The sequence below is a fragment of the Danio aesculapii genome, chromosome 17 (genome assembly GCF_903798145.1).
Source record: "Danio aesculapii chromosome 17, fDanAes4.1, whole genome shotgun sequence".
Lineage (NCBI taxonomy): Eukaryota > Metazoa > Chordata > Actinopteri > Cypriniformes > Danionidae > Danio > Danio aesculapii.
Window position 1 is genome coordinate 47,032,491 of NC_079451.1, and position 20,682 is coordinate 47,053,172.

The 20,682-nt window shown below is 35.0% G+C and overlaps 1 protein-coding gene across 2 annotated transcripts in view; it reads left to right on the forward strand.

Annotated features, from left to right (window-relative positions):
* The window catches only part of ptk2ba (protein tyrosine kinase 2 beta, a), a 72,427-nt gene that overhangs the window by 29,492 nt on the left and 22,253 nt on the right, over window positions 1–20,682 (forward strand). Inside the window, exons 10-22 of one of the 2 annotated variants that reach the window (XM_056476365.1) lie at window positions 1,148–1,222; window positions 1,889–1,990; window positions 4,589–4,706; window positions 12,134–12,173; window positions 12,315–12,352; window positions 12,482–12,526; window positions 14,356–14,453; window positions 14,545–14,626; window positions 14,701–14,801; window positions 15,145–15,260; window positions 16,101–16,201; window positions 16,305–16,394; window positions 18,898–19,102. In XM_056476365.1, the coding sequence (XP_056332340.1) occupies window positions 1,148–1,222; window positions 1,889–1,990; window positions 4,589–4,706; window positions 12,134–12,173; window positions 12,315–12,352; window positions 12,482–12,526; window positions 14,356–14,453; window positions 14,545–14,626; window positions 14,701–14,801; window positions 15,145–15,260; window positions 16,101–16,201; window positions 16,305–16,394; window positions 18,898–19,102 (1,211 nt within the window). The remainder of the gene's footprint in view (window positions 1–1,147; window positions 1,223–1,888; window positions 1,991–4,588; window positions 4,707–12,133; window positions 12,174–12,314; window positions 12,353–12,481; window positions 12,527–14,355; window positions 14,454–14,544; window positions 14,627–14,700; window positions 14,802–15,144; window positions 15,261–16,100; window positions 16,202–16,304; window positions 16,395–18,897; window positions 19,103–20,682) is intronic. The other variant, XM_056476366.1, reaches the window with a different exon arrangement.

Sequence of the window (20,682 nt, forward strand, 5' to 3'; positions counted from 1 at the left end):
TATAATGTTTATGTTCTTGTTGGGTCTGTTGCAACGTAATTTCGTTCTGCATTACAATTTTACTGTGATGTTTTGAATGACAAAATAAAGGAAACTGAAACTGAACTGGAAACTGAACTGATATCAGTATATTAGATCCATAAAAACAGCTGTAACAAACAAACTACTCACTCAAATAAAGCATGCTTCACCCCCTTAGTTCAAATTGAGGATTTTTGGTATTTGTTCCTGGAAAAAAATGAGAAAGTCATGTGAGTTTGTCCTGAAACATTGACTACGTTTACATGGACACCAGTAATTCGATTTTAATGCAATTAAGACAATACTCTGGTTAAGAGTTAACCATGTAAACAGCGATTTTAGATTAATTTAATCAGATTAAGGTCATAATCGAACTAAAGAGAAATCGAATTAAGACGTGTGGAGTAGTTGAGTATGCTGATTTTAGTCGCATTATTGAAGTGCAGTACAGACATTTAAACACCTTCATCGAACTTTTACCATCATGTAGGGCTTTTCACCATGTTTTGCGACAGGATAGTCACACACACGCTCACACACACACACAGCTGTTTGACACAGCACCTAACGAGTCAGTGCAGACCACAGACACCTCAACATGCGGTATGGACTTCCGTTAAATCAACAGTCTTCCAGCAGTTCATAGTTCCATCCAATATCTCGTTTGTCATGGGGCATACCCGAATGAAAGTGAAAGTGTCACACCACAGTTAAAGTTGACAAATTAATCATGAAACTCCTGAAATTGCATGAAACTCCGGAGGAAATGTGGATAGCGCGGTGACGCAATGACGTTAATCTAATTATGTTCTATAACATGTAAAACGGGATCATGAAAGAAACATTAAAAAGCAACTCATGTAAACGCCTTAATCTTATTATTGTCTTAATTAGATTAAGGCAAATAATTCGATTACTGATGTCCATGTAAACTTAGTCATTGTTTGCATATCCATAGAGATGAACTCCCGCTCAGCTCAGCACTGTGTGCTGCTTTATACCTTTGCAGATCATTTTCCATGCTCAACAATACACACTAAAGGAAGCTGAAATTGTTTATAACATAACAGCACTGCTTTAATGCAACCACATAATCTAACATTTTTATTCTGATCATTATTTACAGCAAGGATGGAGCGTCTCTGTCGATCTTGTCATTGGACCCAAAGGTATCCGTCAACGCACTGATAAAAGCTCTGTGGTAAGAAAAACATACCACCAGACAGTCTACTCTAAAAAAAAAAACACCTCACATATGAACATAATAATAACCACTTCTGTTAGTCAAGTGACCACAGTGGAAACATTTAGCATCTTTCCTGCCTGAGCAGCCGATTTTGTGATATGTAGTGTTGCGTTATATAATGTTTAACATGTTTAGCTTCTGTTTTTGATCATGCATTTGCATTATTCAATTATAAATTAGATGCCATTAGTCTTTATTAATTTTAATTATGATGTATTGATTAATATTTTCATTTGTAATTTTTTTAAATGTTAGCTTCAGTGTCTTTGGTGTAATTTAGACCATTTTAATTAATATTTATATGTATTTAATATTTTATTTTGAGATGTTTTTATCTGTCTTTGTGTGTTTTTTATTTTATTTTTTTAACAGTGCACGCCATTTATACATTTATTTTATTACAACATTACTGTTATTTTATTACCCTTGATAAAATTAAATAAAAATTACCATGTTGCGTTTTAAATTACCTAAATATGTTGTATAATTTTTTTTTATTTCAGTACAAGTTTGTAAATTAACCATTTTATTTATTTATTTATTTATTTATTTATTTATTTATTTATTTATTTATTTTAACTAAATATTGTATTAATGCTGGCCTTTCTGTTTCCTCATTAGCCGGTCTCTCTTGCCACATTTTCACAAATTCGGAGTATTAAATGCACACATCAGAATGACGGGAAGGCACTGTTGCATATTACTATAGAAGGAGCTAAACAGGTAAATGCATCTGTGTTTAACTCGTTCTAGATTTGCTAGTCAATTTCAGGCTTATGCCCTTCATTTTCCTTAAACTGGACAAATGTAAAATTTACAATAAATTGAATTCATTATTAATGTACAAGGTAAAATGGCTGTATGTGAAAGGGCACATTTGATTTTAATGCTATTTGTTTGGAAATTTATTGTTAAAGTTTTTAAAGCAAAATATTTGACATTTACAGCATTGACAACAATAGAATTGAAACTGAGAGAGTTGACAAAAAAAGAATGAACAACAACATAATTGACAAATAACAGCTGTGACAAATAACAGAGTTGACAAATAACAGAGTTGACAAATAACAGAGTTGACAACATCAGAGTTGACAAATGACAGAGTTGACAAATGACAGAGTTGACAACATCAGAGTTGACAAATGACAGAGTTGACAAATGACAGAGTTGACAAATAACAGAGTTGACAACATCAGAGTTGACAAATGACAGAGTTGACAAATGACAGAGTTGACAAATAACAGAGTTGACAAATAACAGAGTTGACAAATAACAGAGTTGACAAATAACAGAGTTGACAAATGACAGAGTTGACAAATAACAGAGTTGACAAATAACAGAGTTGACAACATCAGAGTTGACAAATAACAGAGTTGACAAATAACAGAGTTGACAACATCAGAGTTGACAAATAACAGAGTTGACAACATCAGAGTTGACAAATAACAGAGTTGACAACATCAGAGTTGACAAATGACAGAGTTGACAAATGACAGAGTTGACAATGACAGAGTTGACTAATAACAGAGTTGACAAATAACAGAGTTGACAACGACAGATGTGACAATGACAGAGTTGACAAATAACAGAGTTGACAACATCAGAGTTGACAAATAACAGAGTTGACAAATAACAGAGTTGACAACATCAGAGTTGATAAATAACAGAGTTGACAACATCAGAGTTGACAAATGACAGAGTTGACAAATGACAGAGTTGACAAATGACAGAGTTGACAATGACAGAGTTGACAAATAACAGAGGTGACAAATAACAGAGGTGACAAATAACAAATTAAGTTGACAACAACAGAGTTGATAAATAACAGAGTTGACAACGACAGAGTTGACAACATCAGAGTTGACAACGACAGAGTTGACAACGACAGAGTTGACAACGACAGAGTTGACAATGACAGATTTGACAAATAACAGAGTTGATAACAACAGCTGTGACAAATAACAGAGTTGACAAATAACAAAGTTGACAACGACAGAGTTGACAAATAACAGAGTTGACAAATAACAGAGTTGACAAATAACAGAGGTGACGAATAACCGAGTTGACAATGACAGAGTTGACAATGACAGAGTTGACAATGACAGAGTTGACAATGACAGAGTTGACAAATAACAGAGTTGACAAATAACAGAGGTGACTAATAACCGAGTGGACAATGACAGAGTTGACAATGACAGAGTTGACAACGACAGAGTTGACAAATAACAGAGTTGACGAATAACAGAGTTGACGAATAACAGAGTTGACGAATAACAGAGGTGACGAATAACCGAGTTGACAATGACAGAGTTGACAATGACAGAGTTGACAAATAACAGAGTTGACAAATAACAGAGGTGACTAATAACCGAGTGGACAATGACAGAGTTGACAATGACAGAGTTGACAACGACAGAGTTGACAAATAACAGAGTTGACGAATAACAGAGTTGACGAATAACAGAGTTGACGAATAACAGAGGTGACGAATAACCGAGTTGACAATGACAGAGTTGACAAATAACAGAGTTGACAAACAACAGAGTTGACAAATAACAGAGTTGACGAATAACCGAGTTGACAATGACAGAGTTGACAATGACAGAGTTGACAATAACAGAGTTGACAAATAACAGAGTTGACAAATAACAGAGTTGACAATAACAGAGTTGACGAATAACAGAGTTGACAAATAACAAAGTTGACAACAACAGAGTGGACAAATAACAGAGTTGACAAATAACAAAGTTGACAACAACAGAGTGGACAAATAACAGAGTTGACAAATAACAAAGTTGACAACAACAGGTTTGACAAATAACATAGTTGATAACAACAGCTGTGACAAATAACAGAGTTGACAAATAACAAAGTTGACAACGACAGAGTTGACAAATAACAGAGTTGACAAATAACAGAGTTGACAAACACAAAGTTCACAACGACAAAGTTGACAATAACAGAGTTGACAACATCAGAGTTGACAAATAACAGAGTTGGCAAATAACAGAGTTGACAACAACAGAGGTGACAAATAACAAAGTTGACAACGACAGAGTTGGCAAATAACAGAGTTGACAATGAATAAATACATTATTTTAAATTATGTATAATAATGTGCTGATAATAATAATAATAATAATAATAATATTGTGTTATTCAAAAATGTTTCATTAAAGTTTTTGAAAAGTAATAGAAGCATTATAGAATAGTAGAATCACCCATGTTTTTGTATTTAATTTCTGCATAACTATAGATTAAAATGCTTTTTTAAATTACAGATTAAAGTATTTAAAGACATTTCTGTTTTGTTTTTTTCAGCCTTTGTCCATCAGCACAGCGTCTTTGGCCCTCGCTGAGAACATGGCAGACTTAATCGATGGCTACTGTCGTTTGGAGCACGGAAACGAAAAGACTTTAATAGTTTGGCCCAATAAAGGTGCACAAGTTTCATTTTCTCCTTTTACCAGAACACGAAACTAACATCAACACAGATCTTAAATTAGAGAGGTGTGCACTATAAAAACACTGTGAAGGGTTCTTCTGCTTACATGCTTTTAGACTCTCCTTATCAACTCTTTATCATCAGTAGAATAGGAAATAATTGTTCAGCAGATCATAAGACTCACGCTTCAGATCACATTGCGGTTTTTGAGCCACAGATAGGATCGTTTTCAGATCAGAAATGGAAGGATAATAAATATAATATGCTTCTCATTTGTTTATAAGATCTTTATTAAAAGTTAACCTGTAGAACATATTAATAGGCCTTTTTCATGGATGGTCGAACGCACATCCGGTAGAGCGATAGTTGCGGATCCATACTTCCGGCCGGAGTAACGGTTTCAGATATGCTATAGTTTTCACTACCTCTGTGAAAACTTTGCCAACATTTACCATTTACAGCAGATGTTGTCTTGTGGACCGACATTCTATCGCTCCACACTCTAAACCTAATAAAGGATATAAGTTTTTCCACAAAAACTGGTGGTGATGATCCATACTGAACGCTAGCATGGTTTAGGGAAGGCTGTTTACATTTGTGCGAAATGTACCTTTATCATAGCGCATGCTCTTAGTTTTAAACCGTTAAGTGATAGCTAACGCATTTAATAATAAATGTTTAAATACATGTATAAGATGTAAATGTGTAATAAATATGCGATATAATAAATATTTGATGAGAGGGAGCCTGGACCTTCAGTATTTCTGTACGTACATAGATGAATATCTTAAGGGAGGGCAACAGGCTTCATTTGACCTATGCACTGTGTATATGTATAACATGTTAAAGGGCCCATGGTTTACCTCTTTTTTATGATGTAATATTAATATTATGGTTCTTCTGAGTGTGTCAGTTCAGGTTCAGTTTAAAACACAATTCAGATTTTTTTATTATAATGTGTTAAAAAGTGTCATGTTGGGGGCGTGTCCACAGTTCGCTGATTTATGGGTGTGTTGCTTCACATGTAGACTAGTTTCGGCTTTCCGCCAACGTAGCAAGGGGGCGGGGCCATGAGCTCACCCGCTCTGCGTTTGCAACAGAGTCTGACAGGCAGACTGCGAGAACGAGCTAGAGTGAGAGGTACAGCATTCAGTCTTACATGTATGACTCGGACACAGACCAGGCGTCGACTTGAGTGTACCCTGATAGAAACCGATGTTTAGAATTCTAAAACGCATGCTAGTTAAGATCACAGGGAGCTTCTGGGATCGCGAGAAATGCAAACGGCTGAAGTATAAGGTAGACTCAATGAGAAGTACACATGTTTGCAAACCTACCTAAAGATACAACCAGTAATTCCGATTAGAGCGATAATGTGGAGAATATTGCTCTTGTGTTGAGCCCAATGAGCCTTGCATCTAAAAATAGAGCTAGCGTGTTCCTTAAGTGATATCGCTTCCACTCACGCTGAAAATGGCGGACGTGAATCAACAAACTGAGGATATGATGATGCGCCTGTCAATCAATATTGGTGGGCGGGGGGACCACTCTCCTACGTAAAGTCGGTCGGTTTGAAAACCGCTCCAATTGGTCCACCGTTTTTTATGTTGTTAAATTGAAAAAAAAAAAGCACTGGGTGTGTTTATATCACCCCAATATGACAGTCTGTACACCATACATGCACATATGTCTGTCCAAACATTTTTTACCATAGGTGCCCTTTAATACTGCTGAAATAAGTCTGTCTGGAATTGTTTGTACATGTTTTTTATTCAGTGTATTGTTTTCAAGATAGATAGATACTGTAGATAGATAGATAGATAGATAGATAGATAGATAGATAGATAGATAGATAGATAGATAGATAGATAGATAGATAGATAGATAGATAGATAGATAGATAGATAGATAGATAGATAGATAGATAGATAGATAGCATATTGCTATACACGCACACACACACAGTCATCAACATTTGAAGTAGATCTAAAAAGTTTTCAAAATAGACTTAAGACAAGAATGAATGTTGTTCAATAGTTTTAGGACAACTTTGATAAAAGGTTGCGATTCACTAACATACTGTATATAACTATATAACTATATATAACTACATATAACTGTATATATATATAAGTATTGCATGTTGTTAACATAACAATTTTTTTTTAAATCAGAAAAACAAAAGCAAAGCACACTTCTTCAAAAACCCAAATACCAAGTACATTATTTTCATGTATTAAATAAATCAAACTTTTTAATTCATAATGGCATAAATATAAACATATAAAAAATGTTCAGGCTAATTTACATATTTCACAATCATAATTAAGTCATGATAGTAAATAATTTGAATGCGATGCAACACATGATGTTTCAGTCTGATGTCACTCAACAGTTCAAATGAAAACATTCACTGAGTGGTTCTCTACACAGCTGTGGTTTGCTGCCTAAATGAAAACGAGTTGAAAACAGGATTGGAAGTCTGCTGCCGATTTATATCAAATTTAAAGAGGACCCGAGGCGATCGCTTAGTAGTGTACAGCTCATGAGGTGATCACAAAAAGTTTTGGGGGGGCTAAATAGAAATAAAGGGGGGGCAAAGCGATGCCCATGCTGTTTTATAATTTAACCTGAACGTTTCAGTGAGACATGATTCAGCTGGTCTTCGAAAAACTTCAAAAAATTTTCTCGCAGCTGTTGCGGTCGTCAGGGGGCGAGGAATGGTGCCGTTTAATCAAAAATACACCAATACAACAAATTAGGATGTGAGTTTAAAAAACATTTGGTATACACTTAAAGGGGATGTGAGTACATGTAAATTAGGGAAGTTTAATAAGCAAAACAAGTGAGTATACCGAGGGTATACGTAATTATTGATCCTCAGAAGTTTTAATACCCAAACAGCTCGTGGAAAAAAAGCAAGCATACGGAGTATACGTGCGTATAGCCCCAACTACACCACTGATCTGATTCATTTCCACATATGAAAGAGGCCTGAAACTGATCTGAATGCATGCGTTTTTTTCATGTTTACACGGTCATAGAACAGATCCGGTCTGTGTCACATATGAGTAAAAAATCAGAATTGGGTCACATTTAACTAGCAGTGTAAACAGGACCAGAGAGTCAGGACCTCTGTCTCATCTGAAAGGCAGCGCTCAATGAACAGTACCCACACATTAGGATCCACACAGACCACAGGTTGAGTGCCTTCTCTCTCACCATGCCCAACTGAGCCTGGTTTCTCTCAAGGTTTCTTTTCTTCACTTCCGCCTTTAGTGAAGTTTTTTTTCCCTCTCCGCTGTCGCCACTGGCTTGCATGGTTCAGGATCTGTAGAGCTGCGCATCGTTGGAATTGCTCTTCAGTATTTGGACTCTCAGTAGTGATTATTAAACCACACTGAACTGAGCTAAACTGAACTGAACTTAAACACTACAAACTGAACTACACTGTTCCTATTTACTATGACCTTTTATGTGAAGCTGCTTTGACACAATCTACATTGTATAAGCGCTATACAAATAAAGGTGAATTGAATTGAATTGAACTAACACCGTTTCCTGCAGCTACCTAGCTCTCCCATCTGGTTTCCCATCCAGGTACTGACCAGGCTAGTGATTAAAGACTTTAAAATAAAGCCCTTCAGTCTTAAAATGTATAACAGCTGATAAACCTGTCGTGCCATATTCTGCCAGAACAACCGGATGGATGGATGAATATATCTCACACTTTATTTTTTTTTCACATGCTATTTTGGTAAAACCAGAACTGAAACGCAAGGTTCGAGTAGTTTCTTTACAAAGAGCCTACATGTTCACTAGCATATGTAAGGTTGCTTATGTAACCATGGCCTGTACCACAAAATCAGGCAAAAGTATTAAGAGATAGAATTTTTGGAAAATCAGGAATCTGAGAGTTCAAAACATTAAAATACTGAGAAGATTTGGAGACTTTAGACTTTATTTTGAACATTTACAAACAGAAAAATAACTACAATTAATAACCAAAGCAAAATAATGCTACATACAATACAATACAATACAATTATAGCTCATACATGTCTGAAAAGGAATAAGGGTATGCTTATTTAATCCCCTTCTCCATTCATTCATTTTCCTTCAGGCTAGTCTCTATTTCAGAGGTCACCACAGCAGAATGCCGCACCCCTTTTCCACTTTTCCACCCCTTCTACACCAATTATAAATAACAATAAATATTAATCAACAACAATAATCATCATATTAACACAGGGGCGTAGCAGACATTTTAAAAGTGCGGGGGATGGCTGTATGAAATCATACGTTCATATAATTATTAATCACCTGTTTCTAAATAGTCTGTGTCTAAAAGTGAGGGGGACGTATCCCCCCGGTTGCTACACCCCTGTATTAACACCATGAATTTATCATCTCATTTTTATTCTAATACACTTTTATTCAAACCAAATAGTAGGAACACCAACACAATCTGTCTAAATTAAGTCCTTAGCACATTGTTAAATCAAAATCACAAACAAAATTGAGTTTTGATATATTTATGGTAGGAAATGTATTACATATATATGATCTTTATTTAATATTCTAATGATTTGTAACATTAAAAAGAGTATAATTATGACCCATGCAGTATATTTAAGGCTATTATCATAAATATACCCATGCAACATGAGACTCACGTTTCAATTCAATACAATTCAATTTGATATGTATATTTTCACAATATTTGTCATTCCAGAGCAGCTTTACTAAGGATGCACGTTATTACATTAGTCAAAATCTGAAAAGTGAAAGTGCTGTGCATACGGTGGACAGTTTATTAACCTGCAGTTATACAGTATATAGTGTCCTTTCCAAAAAGGTGATGTCTATGTGTAAAATACATTTTTAAATACATATGTCCTTCAAAAAAAAGAAAGTGCTTGTATTTGATGTTGGCGTTTTTTTTGTTTTAATAGATGTAATAAAATATAAATAGTGAAACTGTAGATCATGGTCTGAATACTTCAGTTGTGATTGGTTTAACCCATACATGGTTTCTGCTACATTCATTCTTCCATGGCGGGGCGCCAAAATTCATCCCGCCACAGCTACATTACAGCTTCTCATTCAAAACATTTTATTTTTTTAATATCAGGTTATAATCGCACCAAAACGTATTAAAAAGTAAGTGAATTATAACAGCGTGAGCTATCTGTAATCGTAGTAGTGTAGTGCTGTGCGTCATTTGTTTAACCCTTTAAGGTTACGTGCTGACTGACAGGTGCGTGATGCGTGAGGCCCAGCAAACACGACGTATAGCTGTTTCACTTTACTTCAGGACGCATTAATACTGCTCTGTTGGTCTATTGGAGACATTAATAAATATTCCTAGCAACTCTTATAAATGCTGGAGACATACTCGTTACATAAACGCACCAAATCACACTTCAGCAGCGTTTATTTGAGAGCGCACAAGAAGATCTGCGCGCTCTTGAAGCGGCTTATATTTGAGGGGGCGTGCAAGAAGTTTTGTGCACGAGCAGAGGAAATCGGCGCACAAGCAAAGAGATTCGCATGCTGTAGGATATTACATAAATGCGATCTCGACTTCTAATACTGCGCTCACGACATTTGTCATCGAAATAACGCCACAGGTAGTTGGTAGATCTGTGTAAAAAAAAGGCTGCCGCCACAGCTGAAAAAAATCCTAGAGGAAACACTGCCATAATAGAAACACTTGGGGCTCTATTTTATCGATCTAGGCACAGTCTAAAGCGCATGGCGCAAAAGTAATAAGGGCGTAATCCACTTTTGATATTTTAAGGATGAAAAAATACACTCTGCACCCTGGCACATGGTCTAACAGGTCATTCTCTTGATGAGTTATGGGTGTGTTTTGAGCATAACATGCATAAAACCAATCAGAGACTCATCTCCCATTCCCTTTAAGAGTCAGTTGCGTCGCGCCGTGGCACATTTGCTATTTACATGGTGGACTTTGTAAGTGGAAAAGCTGAACACTTCACTATCGAGAAAACAGTTAAACAGACCATCTGCAGCGTGCCTCTTTACCCTTCTTTACTTTGCTCCTTTACTTTCGTGGAGTAAGGAAACGGTGTTGTACTCACGCCACTGAAGACATCCATTAGCCTCCATATTTAATTTAGTTTGTTAAGCGCAAAGATTCGTTTCAAAGCTATTTCTAAATTCAGTTCTAATTTCCAGCAACTGAATAAATGAACAATAATAATAAAGTGTGGTCAAAAAACTGAGTTATTCCAAACACACATCCTGTTCTTGTGCCCCATATGGTGATGCAGACGTCTCCAAAACCTGACAGGTGGACAAATCTAAACTTGTATTCATTAAAACAAATATAAATATGCATATAATAAATAATACTGCTAATAATATTAACATAATACAAATGCAAACTGTCATGAATAAACTGAAAAAGCCCCCCAAGGTGAAGAAGGCATGGAGGCAAATGTTTTTATATTTATGTAGTAAATAATAATTTTTATAATATTTTAATCCTTTAATTCTCTTTCATCTGTAAAAATATTTGTGTATTGCTGCACATTCTGTGCATATTAATCAACGTGTAAGCGTTTGACCCTTCATAGGCGCATGACTAACGCGCTCTGAGCTGGACTCTCAGAGTGCGCATCTTTTAGTTCAGGGGTAGGGAACCTATGGCTCAGGAGCCACATGTGGGTCTTTGACCAGAAATATGTGGCTCTCCAGCTGTCTCTCTTCAATAAAAAATGTAAACTGTCACTAAAAGTCAGTTTCCTATTGAAAACACAATTAAAATAACCTTTTTATTGTATATTTTTACAGCAAAATGAATAAGGATAAATGGACGTTTCAACAGCGTGTGCAGCGCTGTGAATCAACTTGAAACGCGACAACAACTTGCATTTCTATGGTAACCTTGCGCACGTAAATTCAAACAACATTGATGAGTGTTGATGGCGATAATTCTATAAATGATCCTTTCTTAATACATGGACTTGCTCAACATGTGATGCTTCCTATATATCCCCAATGGCTCTTTAAAAAAATACATTTGCCAAAAAAATCTGAAATGGCTCTTTGCTGAAAAAAGGTTACCGACCCCTGTTTTAGTTGGTCAATGGCACGGTCTGTTTCAGTTCCTCAAAATAACAACACGCCAACAATGTTCCTAAACACACCTCCTTTATAGACCAGCACACCCATGAGTCCACAAAGTAGCGCAAATGGATTTGCTATTTAAACAAGGGCGCAAAACAGTTTTTACAATTACAATTACAGTTGCACTGGTCTGAAAAAAACAACAAAACGCGCCAAACACATCTTGCACCTTATTACGCCGAGTGTATGATAGGGCCCAAAATGTGAATGGTGTTTTACGGTTTGTTTATTTATTTTATTTATTGTTTGCTTGTGTTTAATAGACAGAGAATCCAGAAACTCTCTACCTCCATTACCCGGCAGGTGAACACTGATGCTTTTCTTTTTCTGTATTCTGTCCTTTTATATATTTGAATTGCATATGATTTTATGTATATGATCAAATGAAATGTAACTCGTCCCATTTGTTTTTAATCTCATTGTCTGAAATCTTATATTGGAAAGCAGTATGGAGAATACCACATCTCACAAGGAAGGCAAAAGTATGTGAACTCAAATATCTTTATATCTTTACTGTTTATAATATAATTATTTTGTATAAAAGCTAAATTATTCAATATCTAATGTCTTAAATATTAAAAATTATTCCATCTCTATTTGTTTTTTTGCAGATTCAGATATTTATGCAGAGATACCTGAAGAAAAACCACTTGCAAGTAAGATCCAAATATTGATTTATGCTTTAGTTGTAATTCATTCATTCATTCATTCATTCATTCATTCATTCATTCATTCATTCATTCAAGGATTTATTTATTCATCTATTCAATTGGTTATTTATTCATTTAACGATTCATTCATTCATTCAATTATTTAATTATTCATTCACTCAATGATTTATTTATTCATTCATTCATTCATTCATTCATACAACCAATCAATTTTACATTCATTCATTCATATTCTTTCCGGCTTAGTCCCTTTATTAATCAGGGGTCGCTACAGCGGAATGAACCACCAACTTATTCAGCATGTCTTACGCAGCAGATGCCCTTCCAGCCGCAACCCTGCACAGGGAAACACTCATGCACGCTTGCATTCACACACATACACTAAGTCCAATTTAGCTTATTCACACAGAAATGCTAACTGACTGAGGCGATCGTGCTAACCACTGCACCATCGTGACACCCTTCATTCATTCAATGATTCATTCATTCATTCAAATATGTATTTATTCATCTATTTATTCATTTAGTTATTCATTTAATGATTCATTCATTTAATTATTTAGTTATTTATTCAATGATTATTTCATTCGTTTAATGTATTTATTCATTCAATGATTTATTAATTCACTTGTTCATACAATAAATCAGTCAATTTTACATTCATTCATTCATATAATCAATCATTGCATTTTTCATAAATAAAGATATTCAAGGATTCACTCATTGTTCCATTCATCAATCCAAAAATTCATTCATTCATTTTATTCATTTATGAAAATTATTCATTCAATCGATTATCTATTCATTCATTCAGTGATTAATTAATTCATTCAGTGATTTTTACATTAAATTATTCACCCATTTAAGGATTTATTTATTGAATCATTCATTATTCAATATTTCTTCAAACAATTATTTATTAGTTCATTCATACAATCAATCATTCATTAAATTATTTATTCATTCAATGACTTCAATCAATCAATCAATCATTGAATGATTAATAAATTAATTCATTTAAGATTTTTCTTATTCATCCATCCATCAATCAAACCATTCATTTATTCATTCAATAATTTATTAATTAATGTATTTATACTGTCAATAAATTGTTCATTCAATCATTAATTAATTCAATCATTTAATCAATCTTTTAATTATTCATTTAATTATTCATTCATTGTTTCAATGATTGATTTATTTTCATTCATTCAATTAATCAATCCTTCATTCATATAATTAATCATTCAATGATTTCTACATTTATTTAAGGATTCACTCATTCCTCTATTCAATGATTAATTCATTCATTCTTTCATTTATTCATTCATTCATTCATTCATTCATTCATTCAATCAATTATTCTTTCATTAAAAATATAATTAATCATTCAGTGATTTATACATTCTTTCATTCAAGGATTCACTTATTCATTCATTCATTCATTCATTCATTCATTCATTCATTCATTCATTCATCACTCCAACGATTTATTTGTTAATTCATTCATTCCCTTAATGATTTATCTATTCATGTATGTTTAACATTCATTCAGTCATTAATTTAATCATTCATTCATTCATTCATTCATTCATTCATTCATTCATTCACTCATTCATTCAGTGATTTATTCATTGATTAAATATTGTATTAATTTATTCAACAATTCATTCATTCAATCAAGGATTCACTCATTCGTCTATTCTTCTGTCAATCCATTCATTGAATGATTCATTTATGTATGCATGTATTCATTCATTCATTCATTGATAATAATTTATTTATTTGATATCCCAATCCCCGTTGTATTCTAGCATGTAAATTCAGCATCTCACGAAATGACATTGTGCTCGGCCGGATTCTGGGTGAAGGTTTCTTCGGTGAGGTGCATGATGGGATCTATAAAAGCAAGGTCAGTCACACCTACAGACCCTGTGCAATGAATCTCAAAGATTTATCAGAATTCACCAGAAAAAACTCATAAACTGCATGTCCTCCCCCAGTCGGGTGAGCAAGTGAACGTGGCTGTGAAAACCTGCAAGGACTGTTCAGCTGATGTGAAGGAGAAGTTCATGAGTGAAGCTTGTGAGTTCTCCATCTGACACCTGTAATAGTAAATAAAAACAATGAACACTGACCAAATGATCATTTTCATGCAGTGATTATGAAGAAACTGGACCATCCACACATTGTGAGGCTCATAGGAGTCATTGAAGAAGATCCTGTGTGGATCGTGATGGAGCTTTACCCATTTGGAGAGGTGAGATTCATTCATTTCAGCAGCTAATAAAGAAACAAGTTCACTTAATATTCTATACGGCTATGGAAATAAATGGATTTTACTAGATATACTAATTTTATATTAATATTTAGTAGAGTATATGTTGGGTTTAGGTTTTGGGTAAGATTAGAGATGTAGAATAAGATCAACTACTAATGAATTGTCAATATCTTGATAATAAGCAGGTAATACGCCAGTAGATAACAGCATGAATTATGACCTAAACTAAAGTGTTTCCAAAATGTAACATTTATATTTAAAGTTTTTGTTAAAATTAACACATTTTTGTTCAAATTAAGAAGGATTTCTCTGTTTTCTTCAGCTGGAAAATTATCTGAAGGATAACCAGAACAAACTAACCAACGTCACTCTGATCCTGTACAGCCTGCAGATCAGCAAAGCTCTGGCTTACCTCGAGGGAGTTAACATGGTACACAGGTACGCATTCACAACGTACAGCTAACATTCTCTAAACGCACAATAATAAAGAATTTTTCAGGATTTTATTTTGCTCATAAAACATAATTCAAAAGATCTTATAACATTTTACACATGGTAAAAATGCTGGTTTCCACATCATTTCTTCATGTTGTCCCAATACAAACTTATGAAGTTAACTTAATCGTTTTATCGTATATATATATATATATATGTATGTGTGTGTGTGTGTGTGTGTGTGTGTGTACACACACATATATATATATATATATAATTTGTTTTATTTTTTTTATTCAACTTTATTTGTATAGCGCTTTTACAAGATTAGATTGTGTCAAATCAGCTTCACAGAGAATATTATAGTAAATTGAAACAGTGTCAGTCCAGTTTTTAGAGTTTAAGTTCAGTTCAGTGTGATTTAATATTTCACTATTGAGAGTCCAAACACTGAAGAGCAAATCCATCGATGCACAGCTCAACAGGTCCCAAACCATGGAAGCCAGTGGTGACAGCGGCGAGGAAAAAACTTCACCAACTTCACCATATATATATATATATATGTAAATATATGTGTGTTTGTGTGTGTGTGTGCGTGCGTGTGTGTGTGTGTGTGTGTGTGTGTTTGTGTGTGTGTGTGTGTGTGTGTGTGTGTGTGTGTGTGTGTGTGTGTGTGTGTGTGTGTGTGTGTGTGAATTCCAATATCGTGACAACCCTAATGTGTGTGTGTAGGTGTTTCCACATGTCCTTTAGATCTATAGATAATCATCTATATCTCATGCGTGTGGTTGTACGATCTGTCTTACTGGCATACACACAATGAGCTCTGTGTTTTTCCATTAGAGATATAGCTGTGAGAAACGTGCTGGTGGCCAAAGTAGACTGTGTGAAGCTGGGAGACTTCGGCTTGTCCAGATACATCGAGGAAGAGGAGTATTATAAAGGCAAGATCACAGTACACAAGTTTCAGTCTCATCTGCTACTGAACTCAGCTAAACACCGGTGTTTTACCTTACTCTTGTTTGAATCTGTTTGCTCTCCATAAAGCCTCGGTGACTCGATTACCTATCAAATGGATGGCTCCAGAGTCAATCAACTTCAGACGCTTCACCTCCGCCAGTGATGTCTGGATGTTTGGTGAGAGACATTCATGTGTTGGAAGACACGCTGATTAACTCTTTCCCTGCCATTGTTTTTTTATTTTTTATTTGACAGCCCTCAGAATATTTTCAGCTACTATTATATGACCATATTATACACTCACCGGCCACTTTATTAGGTACACCTGTCCAACTACTCTTTAACGCAAATTTCTAATCAGTCAATTACATTGCAGCAACTCAATGCATTTAGGCATGTAGACATGGTCAAGACGATCTGCTGCAGTTTAAACCGAGCAGAATGGGGAAGAAAGGAGATTTAAGTGACTTTGAATGTGGCATGATGGTTGGTGCGAGACAGCCTGGTCTGAGTATTTCAGAAATGGCTGAACTACTGGGATTGTCATGGTCAGAGAAGAATGGCCAGATTAGTTCCAGCTGATAGAAAGGCAACAGTAACTCAAATAACCACTCGTTACAACCGAGGTATGCAGAAGAGCATCTCTGAATGCACAACACGTCCAACCTTGAGGCAGATGGGCTACAGCAGCAGAAGACCACATCGGGTGCCACTCCTGTCAGCTAAGAACAGGAAACTGAGGCTACAATTCACACAGGCTCACCAAAATTGGACAGTAGAAGTTGGAAAAATGTTACCCGGTCAGATGAATATTGATTTCTGCTGCGACATTCAGATGGTCGAGTCAGAATTTGGCGTCAACACCATGAAAGCATGGGTCCATCCTGCCTTGTATCAACGGTTCAGATTGGTGGTGGTGGTGTAATGGTGTGGGGGATATTTTCTTGGCACACTTTGGGCCCATTAGTACCAATTGAGCATCGTGTCAGCACCACAGCCTAGCTGAGTATTATGACTGACCATGTCCTTCTCTTTATGACCACAGTGTACCCATCTTCTGATACTGCACCCTGCCATAAAGCACTAATCATCTCAGACTGGTTTCTTGAACATGACAATGAGTTCACTGTACTCAAATGACCTCCACAGTCACCATATCTCAATCCAATAGAGCACATTTGGGATGCGGTGGAACGGGAGATTCGCATCATGGATGTGCAGCCGACTAGTAAGGTGTACCTAATAAAGTGGCCAGTGAGTGCATATCAAAATAAAAGAATAAACCCACTCTTTTCAAACAAAAATAATAATTTAAGTCCATCTTCAAAACAAATTTCTAACCTTGTGATGATCGATGGGGGTTTATTGTTTGGCTGTGGTGACTCCTGGTATAGTAACTTTAGGGATTAAGTCAAAGAAAGGTTGTATACCTCTTATTTTAACTCTTATTGTTAGAGCTTCCCCTACCATAATATACCTAAAACACAGATAGAGATGAGAATAGTGAGAATACAGAACAAAAAGCATCTCAGTTTTACTTATATAGAAATTTGGTAAACAAATGTTAAGAAATTATATTTCCATAATACTATTTAAGACCACAAACTAGAATGATTTATTCCTCTAAATTTTCCAACAAACTGACTTTAGAGACAGATATGTAACAAATATTGCCTTAAATTTCAGGAAAACATGTCATAAAAACTCCCATATTCTAATACCTCTGCATTTGTAACATCGTTATGAAAGATTTCAGTTTGAAGGGCTGTATGATCGCTATATATCCAACAAAAGAGAATATATATTTGAACAAGTGGTGGGGCGTGCTGCGTTAACGCGAGACTCTTATCGGGCGATAAAAAAAAATTGCCGTTAATCTATTCTTAAAGCTGGGAGCTGGGTTTTGATATTGTCGGAAAATATGATGAAAAGTCCTACATGACGATAATAGTTTGATCGTGGTGTTTACTTCAATAATGCCACTAATATCTGCATACTCCACGTCTTAATTCCATTTCTGTTTAGTTCGGTTCTGACTTTAGTCGGATTAAGGCGATCAAAAATTGTTGTTTTGAGCTTATGTAGGCCTACAGTTCAAAATTCATGTTTAACTGAATAAACAGTTCGTAAGCACAAGTACATCTTATTGAACATCATTTAATTTCATCACCAATTATCACAGTAGAACAGTTTCTCAAGCTGTTTGTGATGCATTTTGGACACAGGAGATGAGCCCCTGGTCTAATGCGCCACCTGGCTTGATAAACCCGTTCTCAAAGACTTACTTTAGTCAATATTTGGGTAGCACACATATTCTGAATGCCTTCGGGAGAATTCAAATGAGCCATTTTAATCTAGATTACTCTAGATTAATTTCAAGGTTACAGTGAGATTAATCTAGATTTAAATAATTAATCTATGCTCACATATAATTTGAACGTAATTTAAATTCTGATAACCTTACTCCATGACTTGACAGAATAAGCCAGTCTGTCAGAAAGTGGCTGGTGGCTGTGAAAAGCATTGTCTGGTATAATGTTAATGTTGTTTTCTCATGGTTTCACCCATAAATATAAGCACAGTAAACACAAAGTTTAATTCTGTGCATCTTGCAACACCAGGAAGCTCGCACTCGTTCACGTGTTTGTGTTTGCTGATGGTGTGTGTGTTGTGTTTCCAGCTGTGTGTATGTGGGAGATCATGAGCGGAGGTCAGCAGCCTTTCTTCTGGCTGGAGAATAAAGATGTGATCAACCAGCTGGAGCAGGGCATGCGTCTGCCCAAACCTGAGCACTGCCCACCGACGCTGTACTCTCTGATGACCCGCTGCTGGAGCTACAGCCCAAGAGACAGACCCAGCTTCACTGAGCTCGTCTGTAAACTCAGGTGACACACACCTGAGGGAAACTTGCAGCAGAGATTGAAATTTGATTAGTTAGCATATTTTTATGCTACTTATTAAACAATGTTTTAATAAAAAATGTGAGTTAAATGTAAATAAATTATATATTTATATATAAAAAAAAAATATATATATATATATATATATACTTTTTATATATAAATATATAAATATATTTAAAGGCTGACATTTAAAGGCTTAACTAGGTCAATTAGTTCAATTAGGCAGGTTAGGGTAATTAGGCAAGTTATTGTATAACGATAGTTTGTTCTGTAGACTATCAAAAACAAATATTGCTTAAGGGGGCTAATAATATTGACCTTAAAATGGATTTAAAAATGTTTTAATTGCTTTACTTCTAGCTGAAATAAAACAAATAAGACTTTCTCCAGAAGAAAAAATATTATAGCAAATACTGTAAAAAAATCCTTGCTCTGTTAAACATCATTTGGGAAATATTTGAAAAAGAAAAAAAAGTTCAAAAAGGGGCTAATAATTTTGACTTCAAATATATATATATATATATATATATATATATATATATATATATATATACATACAAACAAATTAAACAGGTAATAGAATGAACAAGTAATAAGTAAGTAATAATATATATATATATATAGTAATGTAACTATGTAATTGTAAAAAAATTTAACTAATAATTGTAGTAAAGGAAAAAGTAAATTCTAGTACAAATGAATAAACTCAAAATAGTCATTCATTCATTGATTTTCTTTTTGGCTTATTCTCTTTATTAATCTGGGGTCGCCACAGCGGAATGAACCGCCAACTTATCCAGCGTACGTTTTACGTAGTGAATGCCCTTCCAGCTGCAACCCATCACTGGGAAACATCTATACACACTCATTCACACACACACTACAGCCAATTTTAGCATACCGAATTCCACTGTACCACATGTCTTTGGACTTGTGGGGAAAACCGGAGCACCCGGAGGAAACCCACGGGGAGAACATGCAAACTCCACACAGAAACGCCAACTAACCCTGTTGAGGCTCAAACCAGCGACTTTCTTGCTGTGAGGTGAACGTGCTACCCACTGCACCACCGCATCGCCCATTTAAAATAGTAAATTCAATAAAAAAACGACAAAACAGAAGAGGTGTAATGGATCACAAATCTCACGGTTCGGATCACTCTATGGTTTTTGAGTCACTAATCAGGCCATTTTTTGGATCAGCATAAAAGGGAGGAGACAAATGTCATTTGCTTTTCATTTATACAAAAAAATTACTGCAAAAAACATTGGTTTATCAAACATAATTAGCTGTAATTTTAATAAAATAAAAATCAAGAACAGCTGAAAAAAAGGAAAATATTCAGGATGAAAAATGATCTTTGCTGCTGTTGCTGATAATGCTAAATATAGAAACCTAACATTACAACAGATCATATTTATTTTCAATTAATGATTCAACAATTCACACATAAAACATCATGTTTCAGTTTAGGTGGATCATTTTTGAAAACCTATTCAGTGACATAATTTTGATGGCTGTTTGTCGCCACCTGTTGGTTACACAATATAATTTCCACAACA